This window comes from Hemiscyllium ocellatum, chromosome 23 (assembly GCF_020745735.1).
Source record: "Hemiscyllium ocellatum isolate sHemOce1 chromosome 23, sHemOce1.pat.X.cur, whole genome shotgun sequence".
NCBI lineage: Eukaryota > Metazoa > Chordata > Chondrichthyes > Orectolobiformes > Hemiscylliidae > Hemiscyllium > Hemiscyllium ocellatum.
In genome coordinates this window covers 54,388,361-54,410,507 of record NC_083423.1, presented here as the reverse complement: position 1 = coordinate 54,410,507, position 22,147 = coordinate 54,388,361, and the positions used below count along the sequence as shown (strand labels likewise).

At 45.0% G+C, this 22,147-nt stretch overlaps 1 protein-coding gene across 2 annotated transcripts in view; it reads left to right on the top strand.

Annotated features, from left to right (window-relative positions):
* The window catches only part of itpr2 (inositol 1,4,5-trisphosphate receptor, type 2), a 266,776-nt gene that overhangs the window by 140,450 nt on the left and 104,179 nt on the right, over nt 1–22,147 (top strand). For both annotated transcript variants that reach the window (XM_060843021.1, XM_060843020.1), the window contains 9 exons: nt 1,145–1,310; nt 2,528–2,695; nt 5,428–5,517; nt 9,354–9,482; nt 9,575–9,697; nt 11,326–11,526; nt 14,193–14,444; nt 18,185–18,310; nt 20,315–20,443. In XM_060843021.1, the coding sequence (XP_060699004.1) occupies nt 1,145–1,310; nt 2,528–2,695; nt 5,428–5,517; nt 9,354–9,482; nt 9,575–9,697; nt 11,326–11,526; nt 14,193–14,444; nt 18,185–18,310; nt 20,315–20,443 (1,384 nt within the window). The remainder of the gene's footprint in view (nt 1–1,144; nt 1,311–2,527; nt 2,696–5,427; nt 5,518–9,353; nt 9,483–9,574; nt 9,698–11,325; nt 11,527–14,192; nt 14,445–18,184; nt 18,311–20,314; nt 20,444–22,147) is intronic.

The window sequence follows — 22,147 nt, the reverse complement described above, 5'->3', positions numbered from 1 at the left end:
GCCACATTCACTGCGTGTTCAGCTCTGGAACTTAAGATTTTATCTTTCAGTTCCACTCCAAAGACTTTACAATCCAGAAACTCAACTGCATTCATCACATAAATCTACATGGCTACAGGAGCAGGTCAGGGCCTAGGAACACTGCAGAGAGTGACTCACTTCCTATCTTCCCGAAACATGCCCGTCATTTACAAGGCACAAGAGAGGAATGTGATGGAAAACTCCCTGCTTGCCTGGTTGGGTGAACTCAAGAAGCTTGACGCCATCCAGGACAAAGCTGTGTGGAATTTGCACTTTGCGTGTGTTTCCTCCGGGTGCTCCAGTTTCCTCCCACAGTCCAAAGATGTGCAGGTTATATGAATTGGCCATGCTAAATTGTCCATAGAGTTGGATGCATTAGTCAGGGTAAATATGGGGAATGGACCTGGGTGGTTTACTCTTCTGAGGGTTGGAGTGGACTAGTTGGGCCGAAGGGCCTGTTTCCACACTGTAAGGAATCTAATCTTAAAAAAAAAGCACCCCACCACATTCAACATTTGCACTCTCTTCCCCCATAGACACTCAGCAGCAGCAGCAGTGTGTACTGTCTACACAATGCACTGCAGAAATTCACCAAGGCTCCATAGACACCAGGAACACTTCCTTATTGAAGCATAAAGGCAGCAGATTCCTGTGAACACAACCCCCTGCAAGTTCCCCTCCAAGCCACTCACCAACTTGACTTGGAAATATACCACCATTCCTTCACTGTCACTGGGTCAAAATCGTAGAATTCTCTCCCTAGGGGCATTGTGGGTGTCCCCAGAGCACACGGACTGCACTGGTTCAAGAGGCAGCTCCCCACCCACCACCACCACCACCTTAAGGGGCTGAGAGACCTGCAAGAAATGCTGACCTAACCAACGATACCCTGTGAATTAAAAACAAAACAATTCTTTAAGAATTGATATTAACATCATACCTTGGTTTATCCCATTGCTGTTCCTGTAACTTGCTGTGCTCAGATTAATTTATTTGTTTCCTCCATTTACAACCGTGGCTAGTCTTCAATAAAGCATGTTCAATTGACAGTGCAGTCCTATAGAAATGTAAGTTACAATTCAACACGAGATGTCTGTGCTAATAATTTAATCCTCATCTACAGCCAAGAAAAAAACCCAGTGGAGCTGGATGATGAAGGAGGGCGAACGTTTTTGCGAGTGCTCATACACCTGATTAAACACGATTATCCCCCACTCGTGTCTGGTGCCTTACAGCTCCTCTTTAAACACTTCAGTCAGAGAGCAGAGCTCCTTCAGGCCTTTAAACAGGTCAGTGCAAACTTCATTGTACTACCAGCTCCCCGCTGTTTCATTCTCTTCCTTCATTTCTACTGTGTGTGTCTCTCTCTCTCTCTCTCTCTCTCTCTCTCTCTCTCTCTGTGTCTCTCTCTCTCTCTGTCTCTGTGTGTCTCTCTCTCTCTGTCTCTGTGTGTCTCTCCCTCTCTCTCTGTTCAAAGTTTGGGAGAAGCTTTGTAGCTCTGGTGCTTGTTGTTGTGGTTCTGTTCGCCGAGCTGGGAATTTGTGTTGCAGACGTTTCATCCCCTGTCTAGGTGACATCCTCAGTGCTTGGGAGCCTCCTGTGAAGTGCTTCTGTGATGTTTCCTCCGGCATTTATAGTGGCTTGTATCTGCCGCTTCCGGTTGTCAGTTCCAGCTGCCCGCTGCAGTGGCCAGTATATTAGGTCCAGGTCGATGTGTTTGTTGATAGAAAAGAATCTGTGGAAACTTGATTTGTTTCTATCAACAAACACATCGACCTGGACCCAATGTACCAGCCACTGCAGCGGACAGCTGGAACTGACAACCGGAAGCGGCAGAGACAAGCCACTATAAATGCCGGAGGAAACATCACAGAAGCGCTTCACAGGAGGCTCCCAAGCACTGAGGATGTCACCTAGACAGGGGATGAAACGTCTGCAACACAAATTCCCAGCTCTCTCTCTCTCTCTGTATATCTCTCTCTCTCTGTATATCTCTCTCTCTCTCTCTCTCTCTCTCTCTCTGTCTCTCTCTCTCTCTCTGTCTCTCTCTCTCTCTCTGTATCTCTCTCTCTGTCTGTCTCTGTATATCTCTCTCTCTATCTGTCTGTCTCTCTCTGTGTCTGTCTGTCTCTCCTTTTATTTCCATGCTCTTTTTTCACAGGAACAAGAAGTGACTAACTTGAGCCTGTCTTCCTTTCTCTACCAACGTTGTGTTGGAATCTGTACCTGAGGGTAAAGAGAGGTTTGAACTCGAGGATGAGATTGTGAGGGGTGACAGGATGGTGTCACCAAAGTCCCTGGTGTGGATTCAACAGAAATTTGGGTGGAATCATGTGTGTGTGGAGGGTGGAAGATTTGTAACTGTCCAGGAACGCTTCACTGGGCCAATAACTGTGCAAAAGCTGCCCTTTCCCTTTTTTTTCTTCAAAGTATAAAGAAATGGAGATTTTAAACAGCTCCCGTACGTGATTAATGGGTTTTCTTTCCCCTCTTGCTTATGTTCCAGGTCCAGTTGCTGGTTTCCTCTCAGGATGTGGACAATTACAAACAAATTAAAGCAGACCTGGACTTGTTGCGATTAACGGTGGAGAAATCCGAACTGTGGGTGGAAAAGCGAGGAAGTTACGGCAGCAGTGAGACCCAAACTGAAGGAGCAGATGATGCCAAAGCTGAGGTGTGTGGTGGTTAAAGACCTGGGTTTTCCCCTTGGATCCTGGTTTTCCAATGAGATTTACCTCCAATTGGTATAACCGGTGCAAAATGTCTTAAAAACGTTAAGCTCACACTATGCTTCGATGATCTTTGCACTAATAGAAGACTTGAACCTTTCAACATGAATGCTGACAAAGATATCAACTATCTGTGATGAGCCTAACTTATACCTTTGGTCCTTCACCTCAAGGAACAAATTGTTCTGGAAACAAGCCCCTGACCCCACAATTGGCACATCTCTCGAGGATTAATTCATTACCAGTGCGAGTTCATATCAATTGGACTAATTTTTCAGGTCTTCAGGGAGACTTCAAGGTATTGAAAGCACCTAACCAGCCTGCCCTTGTAAAAGACACAACACAATATCCAACAGTTGATGTGGTCATCAAATGGACAGTATTTGCTCAATAACCCCCAGTGTGTGGGTAGTTATGCTTCGATTATCCTGATCCCTGATGAAGGGCTCTGTCCCGAAACGTCGATTCTCCTGCTCCTTGGATGCTGCCTGACCTGCTGTGCTTTTCCAGCAACACATTTTCAGCTCTGATCTCCAGCATCTGCAGACCTCACTTTTTACTCGATGCTTCGATTATCCGTCAGGGTTACACTGCAGTCTGCTTTCCTGACCTCGAAGCTACACCCGTTAACACAGTCATTGTTTCCTTTGCTCTACACCTGTTTCAAGACAATAAAATAGCCATTCGCTGTCACCAAAAGAGAGAATGTTGGAAAATCTCAGCAGGTCTGGCAGCATCTGTAAGGAGGGAAAAGAGCTGATGTTCCGAGTCTAACTGACCCTTTGTCAAAGCTCTGACGAAGAGAAGAGCAGTATTTCTTCAGGGTAGGCATTCCTGGAAGAGAGGTGGCCGTGAGTTAAACACTGGATAAAAGCAAATTACTGCGGATGCTGGAATCTGAAACCAAAAGAGAAAATGCTGGAAAATCTCAGCAGGTCTGGCCGCATCTGTAAGGAGAGAAAAGAGCTGACGTTTCGAGTCTAACTGACCCTTTGAGAACTGAACCAGCGAATGGCTATTTGAGAATGTAATCCCCTAACCAATCAGAGCAGCCCCTCTGGTTTAACATGCAAACAAGGTTTGGCAATTAATTGCCTGTCGTCATCAACTGGTGCTGGTGCATTCTCTTCAGAAGCACTTCTACTAATTGCCCAGGGTCTGCAGCGGCTCAAGAAGGCAGCTCACCACTGCCTTCTGGGTAATTTGGGTTGGCCCAGCCGGTGACACTCATGTTCCATGAAAGATTAGAGTGCCTCACATTTTTGAGTTAAGCAATTCGCAGACAAAATGGAGTGAGAAAAAGAAACACTTTTCCAGTGGGCGTGTCTGAGGGAGAAGTTTGGACTTCATGGGACGGCAATGGAGTAGTGGTATTATCACTGGGCTGTTAATATAGAGATCCCAAGTAATGTTCCAGGGACCAGAGTTTGAATCCCATCATTGCAAAGGATGGAATTTTAATTAATTTTTTAAAAAATCTGGAATTAAGAGTCTAATGAATCCATTGCCAATTATTGGAAAAACCCATCCTGTTCACTAATGCTCTCTCAGGAAGGCAGCTACCATCCTCACCTGGTCTGGCCACCATGGGACTCCAGACCCACAGCAATGGGGTTGACGCTTAACTGTCCTCTGGGCAATTAGGGATGGGCAAGAGATGCTGATCCAGCCAGCAATGCCCTTCTCTCATGAATGAATAACACGATGTAGCCAGAATTGTGCCCCCTGCCTGATGCTTTCTGAACTGAAATGTGCACCACATCCTGTCTGCTTGATGCGTCTTAGTTCCATTGTTGATAGTCATCTAGTCCCCCATCAAACTGTGCTCTGAGGGGTGGAGTGGGGACCATGCTTTGTCCCTCAGTCATTGCTGTAAATGTCATTCCAGTATGTTTACTGAGAAAAAAACATGTACATGTCACTTTTTCCAGAGAAGTAGCTCCCAGATGCTTGGGAGTGTCCCTCTAGTCCCTTTTAAATCTTTCCCCTCTCAACTTAAATCCATGCCCTGTAGGTTTGAACTCCTCTACCCTATGGAAAAGACCTTGACCACTCACCTTTATCTATGCCCCCCCCCCCCCATGAACTTGCAAACTTCCCCTCAACCTTCCAAGCTCCAAAGGGAAAAAGCCCCAAGACAATCCAACCTCTTCTTATAATTCAAACCTTCCAAACCCAGTAACATCCTTGTGAATCGTTTCTGGACCCTTTCCAATTTAATCGTATCCTACCTATAGCCGGGTAACCAGATTTGTACCCAGTCCCCTCAAGATGACCTTAGCAATGTCCAGTGCAGTCACAACACGACATCCCAACTCCTTTACTTAGTGCTCTGGCCAAGAAGGGCAAGTGTATCAAGACTTTCTTTTTCACCCTGTTTACCCTCAACACCACTTCCAAAGAGCTATGTACCTGCACCCCTTGGTCTCTTTACCTGGTACCCAACTATCAAGTGTATAAGTCCTGCCCTAGTTTGTCGGACCAAAATGCAACACCTCGCATTTATCTGAACTAAACTCCATCTGCTGCTCCTCAGCCCATTGGCCCATCTGATCAAGATCCTGTTGGACTTCTGGTTAATAGAAAAAATGTAATTTTCCTGAGGCAGTAGATTTAACATTTAATCTTTCTTGGTGTAATAACTCCTGTCTCTCATTTTCTTTTTCCGTTTTTGAAGGATTCTGGAATTCTGAGTCCTGTGCAAGATGGCAACAAGAAACCACAAATTGACAGCAACAGCAGCAACAACTACAGGGTTGTGAAAGAGGTGCGTAAATCGTGGCACCTGTATTACCTAGTAACTGCACAAAAATCAAAATTCAACTCCCCAGGGTAGCTCTCCAAATCACACGTCCCGTCTCGTAAAAGCGCTGTGTGCTGGTATTTGGGGGCATTGGATCATTTTTCAGAAGTTTCCAGAAGAAGGCCATACATTCCTTGAATCTAAACCCCTATATACAAGGTGCCCGGAATTAACTGCTGCATTGTATCTAAAATGCCAGAATCCGACTATTGTTTTTTTAAACTAAACCTAAAATGTTTATATACATGGACAGGAAGACCGATTTACTGCCATGTAGCAAATGACAGTGGGACAAATACGTCGGAGTTAAAAATCTCACAACACCAGGTTATAGTCCAACAGGTTTAATTGGAAACACTAGCTTTCGGAGCGACACTCCCTCACCACGTGGTTGTAGATGAAGGAGCGTCGCTCCGAAAGCTAGTGTGTTTCCAATTAAACCTGTTGGACTATAACCTGGTGTTGTGTGATTTTTAACTTTGTCCACCCCAGTCCAACACCGGCATCTCCAAATCCTGAAATACATTGGAAATAGTCTTAAAAATAACAAACGCTGGAGATCACAGCGGGTCAGACAACATCCGTGGAGAGAGAGCAAGCTAACGTTTCGAGTCTAGGTGATTTAATTCATCTGATGAATCTGTCTACAAAGGGTTAACCCAGTGTCTCTAGCACTCAGTACCACAGCCTCTGTAACATCGAGTTCCATCACTTGAGATCAGCTGTTTTTCCTTGTTATTGTTCTGTTGTGTTTCTCCTTCCCTATTCCCTATTCCTTGTCCTTCCTGCTGTATCCCATCGGTAACACTGACCTTTTTATCAGTTTGTTGAGAGACATTGACCTGGCACGGTTTGATTTGATTTCTTATTGTCACATGTACCTAGGTAACAGTGAAAATTTTGGTTTTGCCTGGAGTACCGGCAGATCAGATCATTTCAAGCTCATTAGGGAACAGAATGTTAACTCCTTCCACGGATACTGCTTAACCTGCTGAACTTGTTTTTTTTTGTTATTATCACTCCTAATGCTTAGTCTGGCCCAGTAACATATGACAATGATGAGCAGGATTTAAAAACAACTGGTCCTTAAGTGATAATGTCCAGAGAATTATGCTGCCAACGGCCCTCTGCAATTACGTAACATCCTGGGAGATTCCAGAAAGACTGAGTGACATCTGACTCTGATAAGGGAGGAAATTGCAGTCCAAAGATGTTCAGGTTAGGGGGGTTCCATAGTGAATGTGGTGTTATGGGGATAGGGTCAGGGGCTGGGTCTGGGTGGGATGCTCATTAGCAGGTTAGTGCAGAATCTATGGGCCAAATGGCTCTTTCCAAACTGTAGGGATTCGAGGATTCTAAGATTTCCCTGTGTTTTGTTCTGGCAGTTACCTCCCATCATGTGTGACATTTGTTTGCTGTTAAAGCACTCACTTCCTGTACTGTGCAAAAACAAGGATCAGTACCATCTTGAACTGTCCTACGTGTCCATCTTCTTTCCCACCTATCCGCTCCACTGTCCCCTCTGACCTATCACCATCACCCCCTCCTCCCCCACCGCATCTACATATCGCCTTCCCAGGTGTCTCACCCCCACCCCCACCCTCCCACTTACCTCTCAGCTCCCTTCCTTCCCTCCGCCAAATTCCTGATGAAGGGTTCATGCCCAAAACTGTCCAAAAATCACTGTCTCTTGATCTGAATGGCTTATTAGGACCACTGCAGTGCACTAAGACCCCAAATGTAATGGGGTCTGGTGTCACGTGTAGGCCGCACCAGGTAAGGATGGCAGATTTCCTTCCCTAAAGGACATTAGTGAACCAGATGGGATGTCACAACAATTAACATGGTTGCCATTAGGTCAGTTTTATGATTCAAGGCCTTTACTGAATTCAGATTTCACAATCTGCCACGGTGGGTTTTGAACCCTTGTGCCCAGAACAATAAACTGGAGTTTGGGACTCTCCTGCTCCTCGGCTGCTGTCTGACCTGCTTTTCCAGCGCCACACCTTTCCACTCTGACTCTCCAGCATCTGCAGTCCTCACTTTCTATCAGCCCAGCTCCCAACCGACCACAAAGTCAAAACCCAGCTGCGTTTGAAGAATGTAATTGAGCCAGCTGGCTTGCTGTAGTCAAGCAAGCTCCAGCTCTACTGTCAGTGCCTTGTGTGCAGTCTATGATAGCCTTGACCCCACTGTAACACCCCACACCAGCAATCACCCATTCCCCACACACTGATTGCTCCTGAAAGACACCAAGCACTTAATACCTAGTCTACTCAACTCATGTGTCAACTCCTATTTCCCATTCTGTACTGGACTATCAACAAGGCTGCCATCCAGCCTAGTCAATGTTTTGTCAGTCTCTGTCAAGGCAAGTTACTGGACTGGTAATCCCAAACTCCAGTTTATTGTTCTGGACACAAGGGTTCGAAACCCACCGTGGCAGATTGTGAAATCTGAATTCAGTAAAGGCCTTGAATCATAAAACTGACCTAATGGCAACCAGGTTAATTGTTGTGACATCCCATCTGGTTCGCTACTGTCCTTTAGGGAAGGAAATCTGCCATCCTTACCTGGTGCGGCCTACACATGACTCCAGACCCCATTACATTTGGGGTCTTAACTGCGCTCTGCAGTGGTCCTAGTCAGCCATTCAGATCAAGAGACAGTGATTTTGAGAAGATTTATAGGTTGAGGTTCTGAATGTAAGTTTGCTCGATGAGCTGGAAGGTTTGTTCTCAGATGTTTCGTCACCATGATAGGTAACATCGTCAGTGAGCCTCCGGTGAAGCGCTGGTGTTATGTCCTGCTTTCTGTTTATGGGTCTTGGTTTCTTAAGGTGGGTGATGTCATTTCTAGTTGCTCTTCCCAGAGGGCGGAGGATGGGGTCCAAATTGATGTGTTTGTTAATGGAGTTCCGGTTGGAATGCCAGGCCTCTAGGAATTCCTGTGAATGCACTGGACAGTGAGCAGAGCAGTTTGTGAGAACAGCTAGGAATGAGAAGCTTCAGTGATGAGGATAGATTATTAAAAATCACACAACACCAGGTTATAGTCCAACAGGTTTAATTGGAAGCACACTAGCTTTTGGAGCGACGCTCCTTCATCAGGTGATTGTGGAGGGCTCAATCCTAACACAGAATTTATAGAAAAGATTTACAGTGTGATGTAACTGAAATTATACATTGAAAAATTGGTTGTCTGTTAAGATAGATTGAAGGGGTTGGGACTGTCTTCCATGGTGAGAAGTCACCTGAGGGAACACTTGATTGTTTTTCAAAATCATGAGTGGCCTGACCAGGGTCGACAGGGAGACATTGTTCCTGATCATTAAGGATCAAGAACCACAGACTTTAAAGTGACCTGCAAAAGAAGCAAGGTGGCGGTGGGGGGCGGACCCTTTTCTCATGTAGTCAGGATCTGGAGTGCACTGCCTGGCGGTATGGTGGAGGCTGGTCCATTAGAAACGTTCAAGGGGGCGCTGGCTGGTTATTTGGATAGCAGCAGTCTGCAAGGGTTTGAAGAAACGCCAGGTGATTGGCAGTAAGTCATGATGCACATTTAACAAGCCAGTTGTGACATGATGGGCCAAATGGCCTCTTCTGCGGGGCGACCCCTCTATGATGCTGTGATTCAGAGCCTGTGTTGCCGATCTGAGTAATCTAGGGTCTTTGAAAAGCTGGGAGTAATCTGGTCAGGCCTTGGAGCGAGAGATCTTTAGTAGACTTGCTGATGTGATGTGTGGTAGTTGCTGTGACAGTCTGCGGGACACTCAGGCCCTAAGCTTCTCCTTTTTCCAGATCTTGATCCGGCTCAGTAAACTGTGTGTACAGAGCATGAGGCGGAGCAGGAGTCAGCAGCAACGCTTACTGAAGAACATGGGAGCTCACACCGCCGTGTTGGACCTTCTGCAAATCCCCTACGACAAGGTAACTCAACAGGCGGCATAGGCTTTCAGTGACGGGGAAAGAAGATGGCCTTATTCTCACCCGTTTCCATTTTATGTCGTTTCTGACTGCAGACGGACAGCAAAATGAACGAAATCATGAACCTGGCCCATGGCTTTGTGCAGAATTTTTGTGCGGGAAATCCGCAGAATCAGGCCCTCCTCCATAAACACCTCAACTTGTTCCTTACGCCTGGTGTGAGTATCAGACCTTCTCATCTTTGTGTGTTAGCATGAGCGCAGTGTACATAGCTGCACTGTCATATCCCTATCGTCATGCTGTCATATCATTGCTTAAGGTTCCTGAATGATTTGCATTGCAAATCCATTTATGACTTTACACATGTCTTTGCCACTTGCTCCATTTAACATTGAAAGACTTCAGGTATATACATCTTTGAAACTTGAGTCACAGGTAGGTTAGGGTGGTTAAGGAGGCATTTAGCACTCTTGTCTCCATTGCTCAGAGGTTTGAGTACAGCAGCTGGGACGTCATGTTGGAATTGCACAGAACGTGGGTGAGGCCTCTTCTAGAGTACTGTGTGCACTTCTGCCTGTCCTGTTTTAGTAGGATATCACTAAACTGGAGAGGGTTCAGAAAAGATTTACCAGGATGGTGCCAGGAATGGAAGGTTTGAGTTAAAAAGAGAGGCTGGGACTCTTTTCACAGGAACGTATGTGGCTGAGGGGTGACCTTATTCATAGAACATCCATGTTTATCCATATGTTTATCCAATGACCGCTTAAGTACCCTTAAAGTTGGCTAGTCTAGGTTTGTAAAATCAGGAGGGGCACCGATAGGGTCAATAAACAAGGGTCTTTTCCCAAGGGTGGGGGAGTTCAAACATTAGGGGACACATTTTTAAGGTGAGAGGAGAAAGATATAAAAAGGGCAGGAGGGGCAACTTGTTTTTACACAAGGTAGTTCACGTGGAGTGAATTTACAGAAAATGTGGTGGGTGCAGGTACAATTACAACGTTTAAAAGATCTTTGGATAAGTACATGATTAGAAAAGGTTTGGTGGGTTATGAGTCAAGTGCAGACAGGTGGGACTAGTTTATTTTGGGAACATTGTCAGTGTGAACTGGTTGGACGGAAGGGTCTCTTTCCTGTGTGACTCTGTGATGGTTACCAGAGATTCCAAGGCAGTACTGAGGGACTGCAGTATTTGAGGTCGCAGTTTTCTGATATCATGTGAAACCAAGGTAACATTTATCCATCACAACTTCCTTTATGATAAAAACCTATGGCACTAAAATAGCTCATCTGATCATTTTATTTAAATACTGTTTGTGGGAGCTGTGTAGCAATTTGCTGCAAAGTTCCCTACATTGGAATACTGGCTACACTTTGAATCAACTTGATTGCCTGTGGAGTCTGTGAGGTCATTCTAAAGACATGAATAGTGTAAGACAGTTTTCTCTCTCTTCCCAATTCCTCCTGCATTGTCCCTCTCCCCTCTTGCAATCTCTGCCTAAACCCATGGGTTTATAGTTCTTGCTATACAAAGGTAAGTTAAGTTGAGAGAGTGGTGCTGGAAAAGCACAGCAGGTCAGGCAGCATCCGAGGAGCAGAAGAATCGATGTTTCAGGCAAAAGCCCTTCATCAGGAAGGTGAGTTAAGCCCTACTTTTGTCTTGTGTTAACGAACATGTGAACTGTTCTGCTACAGGTATGGTCACTGCACTGTAACAGCTCTTCTACCTGAGTCCGAACCTTTTCCCAGTTAGTATTGGCGACTCTTTCTCACAGCCCACACACTCGATCGGTGCAGTAGTTGCAACATTAACGCTCCGGATGGTAATGTTTGTGTTCTGTTCCTGCAGCTCCTGGAAGCTGAAACTGTGCGACACATTTTTCTGAACAACTACCACCTCTGCAATGAAATCAGCGAGAGGGTGGTCCAGCATTTTGTGCACTGCATCGAGACACACGGTCGACACGTACTGTACCTGAAGTTCTTACAGACCATTGTCAAAGCAGATGGAAAGTATGTGAAGAAGTGTCAAGATATGGTCATGACTGAGGTAAAGGAAAAGGTCAAGGTATGGGGATGGAATGTCTTGCAGTACTGAGAAGTTCACAAGGGGACTTCGGCCATTGTTGGCTTCTTCCATTCTTTAACAATAAGAGGTGGCCCATTTAAGACCGAGATGACAAAATAATTCTGAGGTTTTCGTGTGGCTTTGGAATTCCCTCCCTGAAAAGGCAAACGTGGATAGTCATAGAGATTGACAGCACAGAAAAGTGGCCCTTCAGCCCATTGTGTCTGTGCCAATCAAAAGCAGCCACCTAACTATTCGAATCCCATTGATAAATTCTCGGTTAGAAGAAAGTTTATCAGAGAACTGCAGAAATATCGAGTTGAGGTTAAAATTGGATCAGCCATGATCTTATTGAATGGAAGATCGGGCTCAATGGGCCTTTGCAATGTTCCCAACCTTTGCAATGATGCAGCAAGTACAAACTCTCATGAACCTGTGTGCTAGGGGCAGGAGGAGGCCATTCAGCCCCTCAAACCTGCTCTGCCATTCAGGAAGATCATGGTTAATCTGGCTGAGGGCTGATCTCTGATTTTCGCTCTGTTCCCCCATGACCCTTGACTTCTTTATCTATTAGAAGTCAAGCTGTTTTGGTGTTAGATTTAATTGGCAGTAATTTATCAGCATTTAATTTCATACAGAAGCACTGACGCACTTTATACAAGAACCTTGACTTTCCCAAACCCAAATGGTTGAGATTTCAATGGCCTTTTACCAGTCTGTCCCTTCATTTGTGACTTTGTACATCCTGCACTCCATAGCCCAGTTCATCCACACTGGATGGACATTGTGTGTAGGATGACCCTTCAATTCAGCACAGGCTGAATGTCACACCGTCAGTGTGTTGTCGGAGGTGGTATGTTTAAGAGGAGATGGGCATTACTTTATGTACATGATCTGATGTACCCTAGGACTCTGTGGAAAGCGAGGGAAGTGATTGCTGAGTCCCTTGCTGAGATATTTGTATCATCGATAGTCACATTTGAGGTATTGGAAGACTGAAGGTTGGCTAACGTCATGCCACTACTTAAGAAAAGCAGTAAGGACAAGCCAGGGACCAAGAGACCAGTAGCTTGACGTCTGTAGTAGGCAAGTTGTTGGAGGGAATCCTGAGGGACAGGGTTTTCATGTATTTGGAAAGGCAAGGACTGATTAGCATAGTCAGCATGGCTTTGTGCGTGGGAAATCATGTCTTACAAACTTGATTGAGTTTTTGGAGGAAGTAACAAAGAGGATTGATGAGGGCAGAGCGATGGACGTGATCTATATGGACTTCAGGAAGATGTTCGACAAGGTTCCTCATTATAGTCTGGTTAGCAAGGTTAGATTTCATGGAATACAGGGAGAACTAGCCATTTGGATACAGAACTGGTTCAAAGGTAGAAGACAGAGGGTGGTGATGGAGGGTTGTTGTTCAGACTAGAGGCCTGTGACCAGTGGTGTGCCACAAGGATCGGTACTGGGTCCACTGCTTTTCATCGTGTATATAATTTGTGTGTAAACATAAGCGGTATAGTTAGTGTGTTTATGGATGATACCAAAATTAGAGATGGACAATGAAGATTACCTCAGAGAACAATGGGATTTTGGCCAGATGGGCTAATGGGCTGAAAAGTGGCAGATGGAGTTTAATTCAAATAAATGTGAGGTGCTACATTTTGAAAAGGCAAATCAGGGCAGGACTTGCACACCTAAATGGTAAGGTCCTGGGGAGTTGGGAGGTCATGTTGCGGCTGTACAGGACATTGGTTAGGCCACTTTTGTAATATTGTGTGCAATTCTGGTCTCCCTCCTTTTAGAAGGATGTTGTGAAACTTGAAAGGTTGCAGAAAAGACTTATAAAGATGTTTCCAGAGTTGGAGAATTTGAACTATAGGGAGAGGCTGAATAGACTGGGGCTGTTTTCCCTGGAGCGTCGGAGGCAGAAGGATGATCTTAGAGGTTTATAAAATCATGTGGGGAATGGAGAGGATAAATTGACAAAGTTTTTATCCTGGGGTGAGGGAGTCCAGACCTAGAGTGAGAGGAGAAAACGTTAAAAGGGACCTAAGCGGCAACTTCTTCACGCAGTGAGTGGTGCGTGTATGGAATGAGCTGCCAGAGGAAGTGGCGGAGGCTGGTACAATTACAACATTTAAAAGGCATCTGGATGGGTAGATGCATAAGAAGGGTTTGGGAGAATATGGGCCAAGTGCTGGCAAGGGGGACTAGATTGGGTTGGGATATCGGGTCGGCATGGATGATTGGACCAAAGGGTCTGTTTCTGTGCAGTACATCTCTGACTCTGCGATTCATTTGGCTTCATTCGGGGAAAGACAGGCAACTCCAGCTTTTTAAACCAAGGCTATCCAGAGAAAAATTGGACCTACCCGAAATGTTGCCGCATTGCTGTTTGTAGGATGTTGCTGTGCACAGGGAGGCTTTCGTTAATCTAACCAATTGTTAGTGATCTTTTTGGGAGATGGGTTGTTCGTATATAGTTGGTGGTGAGGCGGGGGGGTGGTGGTGGGGTGATACTCATGTTCAACACAATGAGGTCGGGACCCTTTGGCATGAAATTCCGTCCGGTTTCACTCCCGCGTTATTACTAACAGATGCAATTCTCCTTTAGCTTTTGATAACTGTTGCTGTGTCCTTGATGATTCTTGTAGCTGGCTAATGGGGGAGAGGACGTGCTGGTGTTTTACAACGACCGGGCATCGTTCCCTCACCTTCTCCAAATGATGGCCTCCGAACATGACCGCAGTGATGAAAACGGAGCCCTCAACTACCACATCACCCTGGTCGAGCTGCTCGCTGCCTGCACCGAGGGCAAGAATGTGTACACGGAAATCAAGTGCAATTCCCTCCTCCCCTTGGACGACATTGTGAGGGTGGTAACGCACGAGGACTGCATCCCTGAGGTAGGTCCCCAGCCTCATCTCTTCCTCTTTCTGTTTCCAAGGCGGCAGCAGCTGTGAAGGTGGCAGCTGAGGTTTTAGTTTGCTTTTTAGCGTCTTGGGAAGAATGCTGTTGGAGCAGGATTAGATCATTGAGGTCTCCTCTCCACCAATCTCAGACCATGGCTGTGGACTCAACCGCATTTTCCTTTCTGCCCAGGGCTGGACTCACCCACCCAGCTACAACCTAGGAGCTAACACTCCCTTGAATACGTTCAGCAGCAGAACCTACTCTACTTTCTGGAGAATTCCACAGATTAACAACTCCACAACAAAAGACTTCTCCTCTTACCGGTCCTAAATGAGAGACCTCTAATTCTTAAGCCTAATTCTTGCCTATCACTGAGTTATACAGCATGGAAACAGACCCTTTGGTCCTACCAGTCCACACAGACCATTATCCCAAACTAAACTAGTCCCCCCTGCCTATATCCTTTCAAACTTATTCATGTACTCATCCAAATATCTTTTAAATATTAGAACTGTACCCACATCCACCGCTTCCTCTGGAAGTCCATTCCACACATGAACCATTCTCTGTATTTTAAAAAAATTGTCCCTCAGGCCTTTTCTTTTTTCAATCTTTCTCCTCTCACCTTAAAAATATGTCCCTAGTCTTAAAATCATCCCCCTAGAGAAAAGACACTTGGCATTCACTTATCTATGATTTTATAAATATCTAAAAGGTCTACCCTCAACCTCCTACACTCCAGGGATAAAAGCCATAGTCTGTCCAGCCCCTCTTTATAACTCCATCCTCAGCACCATCCTGGTAAATCTCTTCTGAACTCTCTCCAGCTGGATAATATCCTTCCTCTAACAGGGAGACCAGAACTGTACACAGTTTTCCAGAAGAGGCCTCGCCAATGTCCTGTACAACCTCAGCATGACTTCCCAGCTCCTATACTCAAAGGTCTGAGCAATGAAGGCGAGCCTGCTGGACACCTTCTTAACCTGTGGGTGGAGCAGCATCCCAGTGTCCACTCTATCCAGTTCTTCCTGGATCTTCTATGTTTCAATAAGACCACCTCTCATTCTTTTAAACTCTAATGGCCCAGCCTCTCCAACCTTTCCTTGCAGGGTAACCCACTGATCCCTTGAAATTTGGGCTAATTTCTGCAGACAACTTGCAATAAAAGAAAAAGGCTGAATGATTAGGAAGGAGATGGTAGAAGATATGGAGGAAGTTGATCTTCTCCCCAGTATTTAATGTTCATCCAACTCTTGCATATCTACAGTTCTGATCTCCATGTTCTAGAAAGGATAGAGAGGCACGAGGGAAGATGCAAGAGACATTGAGCAGAATGGTTCAAGAACTGAGAGATTAAGGACATGAGGACAGATTGGGTGGACTGATGTTCTTTTTAGTAACAGAGAAAAGGCTGAGGGGTGATTATTGAGGTCTTGAAAACCTGTAAAATGTAACAGGACGAGACCGGGTAAATGCAGGAGGGATGTTCCCAATGACCAGGCAGTCCAGAACCAGGGATCCCAGTCTTAGGATATAGAGTAGGCTGTTTAGGATTGAGTTGAGAAATATTTTCACGCAGAGAGTGGGAAACCTTTGGAATTCTCTGTCACAGGAAGCAGTTGAGGCCAAAACATTGAATGTTTTCAAAAAGGAGTTTGATTATAGTTCCTAGGACTGAAGGGATCAAAGGATATGGGGAGAAAGGAGCAGGTGACTGAGTTGGATGATCATCAGTGATCGCAATGATTAGCAGAACAGGCCTGTAGGGCCGAATGGCCTATAGCTGCTTCTGTTTTCCATGTTTCTATGAAAAGGGTTAAGAGGGATATCCATTGAGAATCCACTGCGGGGTTGACCAAAGTTAGAGGCTATTAATCTGAGGTCCAGCAGGGAACTTTGGAGAAAATCCTTGATCCAGAGAAAGGTGAGAATATCCGGAATCCAGTCTCTCAAGGATTTTCCAAGGTGGTTCGTTTCAATGCATTTAAGGGACAATTCAATGGATATTTGAGGAAGTAAGGGATAGGAGGATGTGCAGGTAGTGTGTAAGTTGGGGGGACGAGGGGAGGTGGGGTGAAGGTAAACACTGGGATATACCTGGTGGTTTGTAGTTAGAAGTTCTGTCTATCTGTTCCATACAGATCAAAGCTTTCTGTTAGCAACTTTGTCAAATTATTTTTAACCCCTTGGTTAACTTTGTTCAGAAAATAGGGCATCCGCACAATTCCAGTCATTGGAATTCTGAGTTACACTCCATTTCATTCACAATAAAACTGAGCTAACCACACTCTGAATCAAGAGGACAAATTCCTCACATCTCCTACTCTACCCCTCCACTCCTCCTCTGGCTAATATTCAATCTCCCCATCCTACCCTATGCCCTCACCCCACTGCCTTCTCTGCCCACCCTCAATCTGCCCCCATTCCTGGCTCCTCTTCTACATCCTGGCTGTAGTCTCCTAACCCCCCTCCCCACCCCAACAATGCTCTCCCACAGAATCCCCTGTCTACACCTCCTCACCCACAGCCCCCTCCCCTTCTTCACCAGCTCTCTTTCACCCCCCACCCAAATACTCTGAGGGGGTCCTCAGAGAGACTGAAGTCAGTGAGCCCTGGGATAAATAGGGCCTCTGACTGATCCCCCACCATGCCATACCTGAACAATGTTAGTGAGACCTGAGAACGTTTTGGGTGGGTCGCCACTTTGTGCCACTAACAGCGTACTTAGTGAGGGGTCAAAGACATTTTGGGGACCTGATGCCAGACAGCATTGTTGCCTTCAGAGGGCGTTTGGTACCAGGCTCCTGTTTCCTTCCTTCAGTGTGTATCAGATAACTTTCTTCAGTTATCCCCCGCTCACCAGTAAAACGGTGTCCACTGCAGTGCTCACTGGTGGTCACTCCCTTACTCCTGCAGGTGTTGTCCTGCCTGCCTTTGATATTCTGCCATGAACCACAATGGGGGCCAGTCGCTTTTGCAATCCTCTCCAAGTCCCTGCTTGCTCACCCTCCCATTTCTCTTGTCCTCTTCCACTTATCACGACCGTCTCAAAATCTATCCAAACGTCCCCCTCACCTAAGCTGGCCTCCTTCAAAATCCTCACAGTTTAAGAATGAATATTTAAATGACCTAGAGAAAGGATTACATTAGATTCCCTACAGTGTGGAAACAGGCCCTTCGGCCCAATAAGTCCACACCAATCCTCCGAAGAGTAACCCACCCAGACCCATTCCCCATCCCTACATTTACCCCTGACTAATGCACCTAACACCATGGGCAATTTAGCATGGCAAAAATGAGGGCTGCAGATGCTGGAAACCAGAGACTAGATTAGAGTGGTGCTAGAAAAGCACAGCAGGTCAGGCAGCATCCGAGGAACAGGAAAATCAACGTTTTGGGCAAAAGCCCTTCATCAGGAATGGCTGACCAATTCACCTGACCTGCACATCTTTGGACTGTGGGAGGAAACCGGAGCACCTGAAGGAAACCCCACACAGACACTGGGAGAATGTGCAAACCCCACACAGGCAGTCACCCGAGGCTGGAATTGAACCTGGGTCCCTGGCGCTGTAAGGCCGTGTGCTAACCACTGAGCCACCGTGCTGCCCATGAAGGAGTGTAGAGAAAATTAACTGAAGCATCAAAAATCTCTCTCTCTTAGCCATAGCTCCTTTAATGTGCTCTCGCCTTGTGGTGAACCTGGGGAAAAAAATAGCATTTCTTGTCCTTGCAGGTGAAAAGAGCATATGTTAATTTTGTGAATCATTGTTACGTGGACACAGAGGTGGAGATGAAAGAGATTTACACCAGCAACCACATCTGGAAACTCTTTGAGAATTTTGTTGTTGACATGGTTCGGGTAAGTCTCGCAGAGGAACCTCCTCTATGATTTGAGCAGACAGCCAGAATAAACTGAAGGTGAAATTTCCCATTAAACATGAAGCAGGTTAAGTCTGGCTGTCTTCAATGTATTAAGGACTGAAATAAAACTGCAAAGTGCTGAAGAAAGTCTGTCAGTGTTGTTTTGGATCAGATCAAACCCCCTCCAAATATATTCAGAAGATTAGTCTACACCCTTCCCTTTTCTTATTTTAAAGGCAAGTGCCGGATGCAATTCATTTGGTCAAATTACCAGACTTGAAACAAAACAGACTTTGTTCATGAACTATAATTAAAATACAGACTAAATGAAAAGAAAAGAATTGGCTTAACTGCAACGCTCTCAAAATGCTTAACGAAATTACATCTATATTAACAATTACTAATTAACTGTTCCAGTAAAGTAACATCCCATTAGCACACCATTGGCAAAGGCAAATTCAGTAAGTTAAATTGCCTCACAAGGAATTCTAGCAGCAGGAAGAGGCCTCCCTTCCCCCACCCCCCCAGCTTTTAGCTGTAACAGAGAGGAATAAGAGCTTCCACATCCGGCATCAAGAGCCTGAAAACTGCTGAAAGCTAGAACTGAAAATCCTAGAGCTTTTGAGAGCTTGACCCCACCCATTCAGGCTGCTTCTATTGTTCCAGCTTTTTAAAAATAAATCCCAAGACCCCTCAAGCTGTTTACTTTATTGACTTTGAAGTAGGCCACTCGATACCTGTTGTTTCTTCGTGAAAAAATGGACAAAATACACCTCTTCAAGCCACTGTATCATCACTGCATCTGTTGACAGACGGAAACAAAGTTAATATTTCAAGCCCTCACTGGATTTGAAATATTAACTTTTCAGAAGAAGCTGAGTCATACTAATTTGTTACAAAGAGGAGTCATATTTGACTCAAAACACCACCTCTTTTGTCTCACTATAGACTCTTATAGATCTACTGAATATTTCCAGCATTTTCTGTTTTAATTCAGACCTTCAGCATGTGCAACATTTTGCTTTTGTTATTTGGAGTTTGAAAGAAAGACCTTGGTCTATAAGAATCTTTGTTACACTCCGAGAGTAAATCTACATAGCTGTAGTAAATATTGCCCTAAATAAGTAGTGACTGAATTGTAAATCTTTGAAAACACAGGTGCTGAATAGTATTTGTAATGTCAAAGTTATCTGAAATCTGCAAACCAATACTAATGTAAGAGAGAGGATTTAACCAGGTGTCAGAATTTTTTTAAAAATTCTGCTTTTGATGAAGGGGTGAGGTGGCAAGATTGGTTCCCCAACAGATGCTCCTTCTTAGATAGTCCATTGTAATTTTGAGGTTGTGGGTTCAAACCCCACACCCGAGGGTTGAGAATGATGGTTAGCTTGCTCCAGCCATGCAGTGCTGAGGTGTCAGTGGAGAGCTGTGCTTTTAGAGATGAGATCCAACTGAGGCCTTGTTGGTTCAACAGAAACGATTCGATGACAACGTTTTGTGGAAGGGCAGGCTCCCACGTGTCTTGGCCTTTTTTTTGTATCTCTCTATGCACCTCACCACCATTACACAGATGGTGCCAATAAATGATCCCATTATTGTGAGCAAAATGGCTGCCGTGGTACCTACCTTCCAACAATAGCTCCACTCCAAAACTAACTAACTTTGGCTCCAAGACATTTTGGAACATCCTAAGGTTGTGATAAACAGGATATAAATTCCAGATTTGTTTTTAATAGAATCAAAAATAATGTGCGATGTCAGACCATTGGCCAATCTCCGTCCCCCCTGCCTTTCTATTGGACATTAGCATTTGTTATCCCTACTGCTTGAATCAAGGGACATTGACAAACTTGACCAATTCACCTGAAGTTTGAACCCACTGTGTTTTGGTTTGCCCTTCCATTTATTGAACTCCCATCATCCCCTTTTGGCTGTTGTCTCTTGAGTTCACTTGCCTCCTTGATTTGAGGTTAACTCTCATGAACTGGCTGTTGTTTTGAAGGTTTGCAACACTACAACGGACAGGAAACATGCCGATACTGCGTTGGAGAAATACATGACAGACACAGTAATGAGTATCATCAGTGGCTTCTTCAGCTCCCCATTCTCTGATAACAGCACCAGTCTACAAGTAAGTCATCTTTGTGACGACCTATCTCCTGAATTATATAACTTGCTGAATTATGTATTCATAGTGTCATACAGCATAGAAACAGACCCTTCGGTCCAACCAGTCCATGCCAACCATAATCCCAAACTAACCCAGTCCCACTTGCCTGCGCCTGGCCCATACCCCTCCAAACATTTCTCATTCATGTACTTACCTAAATGTCTTTTGTAAGTGTACCTACATCCACAACTTCAACTGAACCACACTCTGTGGGGAAAAACAATTGCCCGTCATGCCTGTTTAAAATCCTTCTCCTCTCACCTTAAAAATATTGAAATTCTTATTCCTACACAAAAGAGACTTGCTATTCACCTTATCGATGCCCCTCATGATTTTACAAACCTCTATGAGACCACCTCCACTCCAGGGAAGAAAGTTCCAGCTTTTCCAGTCGTTGTCAACCTTTCATCCCTGGCAATATCCTGGTAAGTATCTTCTGAACCCTCTCTGACTTCCTGTATCTTTGCTATAACAGGGTGACCAAAACTGGACACGATAGTCTAGAAATGGCCTCACCAACCTCCCGTACAACCTCAACATAACATCCCAATTCCTATACTTAAAGGTCTGAGCAATGAAAGGAAGCATGCTAAATGGCACCTTTGCCTGTTGCTAAGAATTAATTAGTTAAAAATGACCCATTCCTCAGCACATGAGGCTGTCCAAAGACTATTTGGTGAGCGTTGTTACATTTCTGAAATTCCCTTTTCCTAAGGGTTCATGTTTGCAATTTAAGGGTGAATAATTATTTCCAAATTGATAGTGGGAAGTTTAACTGTGGACAATGTTTGTATGTGCAAGTGTGCTTTATTCTTTTCAGTATGTGGTTAGTAGAGTGTACAGTATCCTGAGTTTAATCAACACGGGCACGGAATACAAACTAAGGAAGTTATGGCAGATCCTTATAAAGAATTGGGTTAGTCTCCGTTGTCCAGTCTGGAAAGATGGGAAGACAATAACGGATCCAAGAAAGGATCATGAAAATGCTTCCAGGGATGAGGACTTTCAGCTAGGTGGATAAATGGGCGTGTTCACCTTGGGAAACAAAGGTTGAGAGGAGATTTTGATTGAGATGCTGAAAACCACAAAGAGTTTGAACAGAGAGAGGGGAGAAACAGTTGAAAACCAGATGACAGCAATAGGTGGGGACTGGCAAAACAGAGCACAACAGCACTTTTACCAGCGAGGGGATAGGATTGGGTTATACACCGCCTGAGAATGTGGTGGAAACAGACTTAGACAGGGCTTTCAGAAGGAATTGGATAATAGCGGGAAGAGGAAAGAAATTGCAGCGTCTTGGGGAATTGGTGAGGGAAATGGGATTAGGTACATTGTCTTACAGTGGGCTGAACAGCCTCTTCCAGTGTTGTAACGACTGCACCGATAGCCAGAGAAGGCAAGTTCAAATCCAGCCCCTGCTGGTTTTGTGAATTTCAGTTTCACTAAAAATCTGAAAATGGTAAACTTTCTCAAGGTGAAAGTGATTGTGAAACTACCAGATTGTATGAAGAACCCAAGTCAAACCAATTGGCTGATTTGGTACTTTGAGGAAGGGAATCTGCTATCATTACCCTGTCCGTGGTAATGCCATGAGGGAGGGAGTTCCAGGATTTTGATCCAATTTTGCCTGGATTATCATTTCAAAAAGCTTCCCCACAGCAGAGG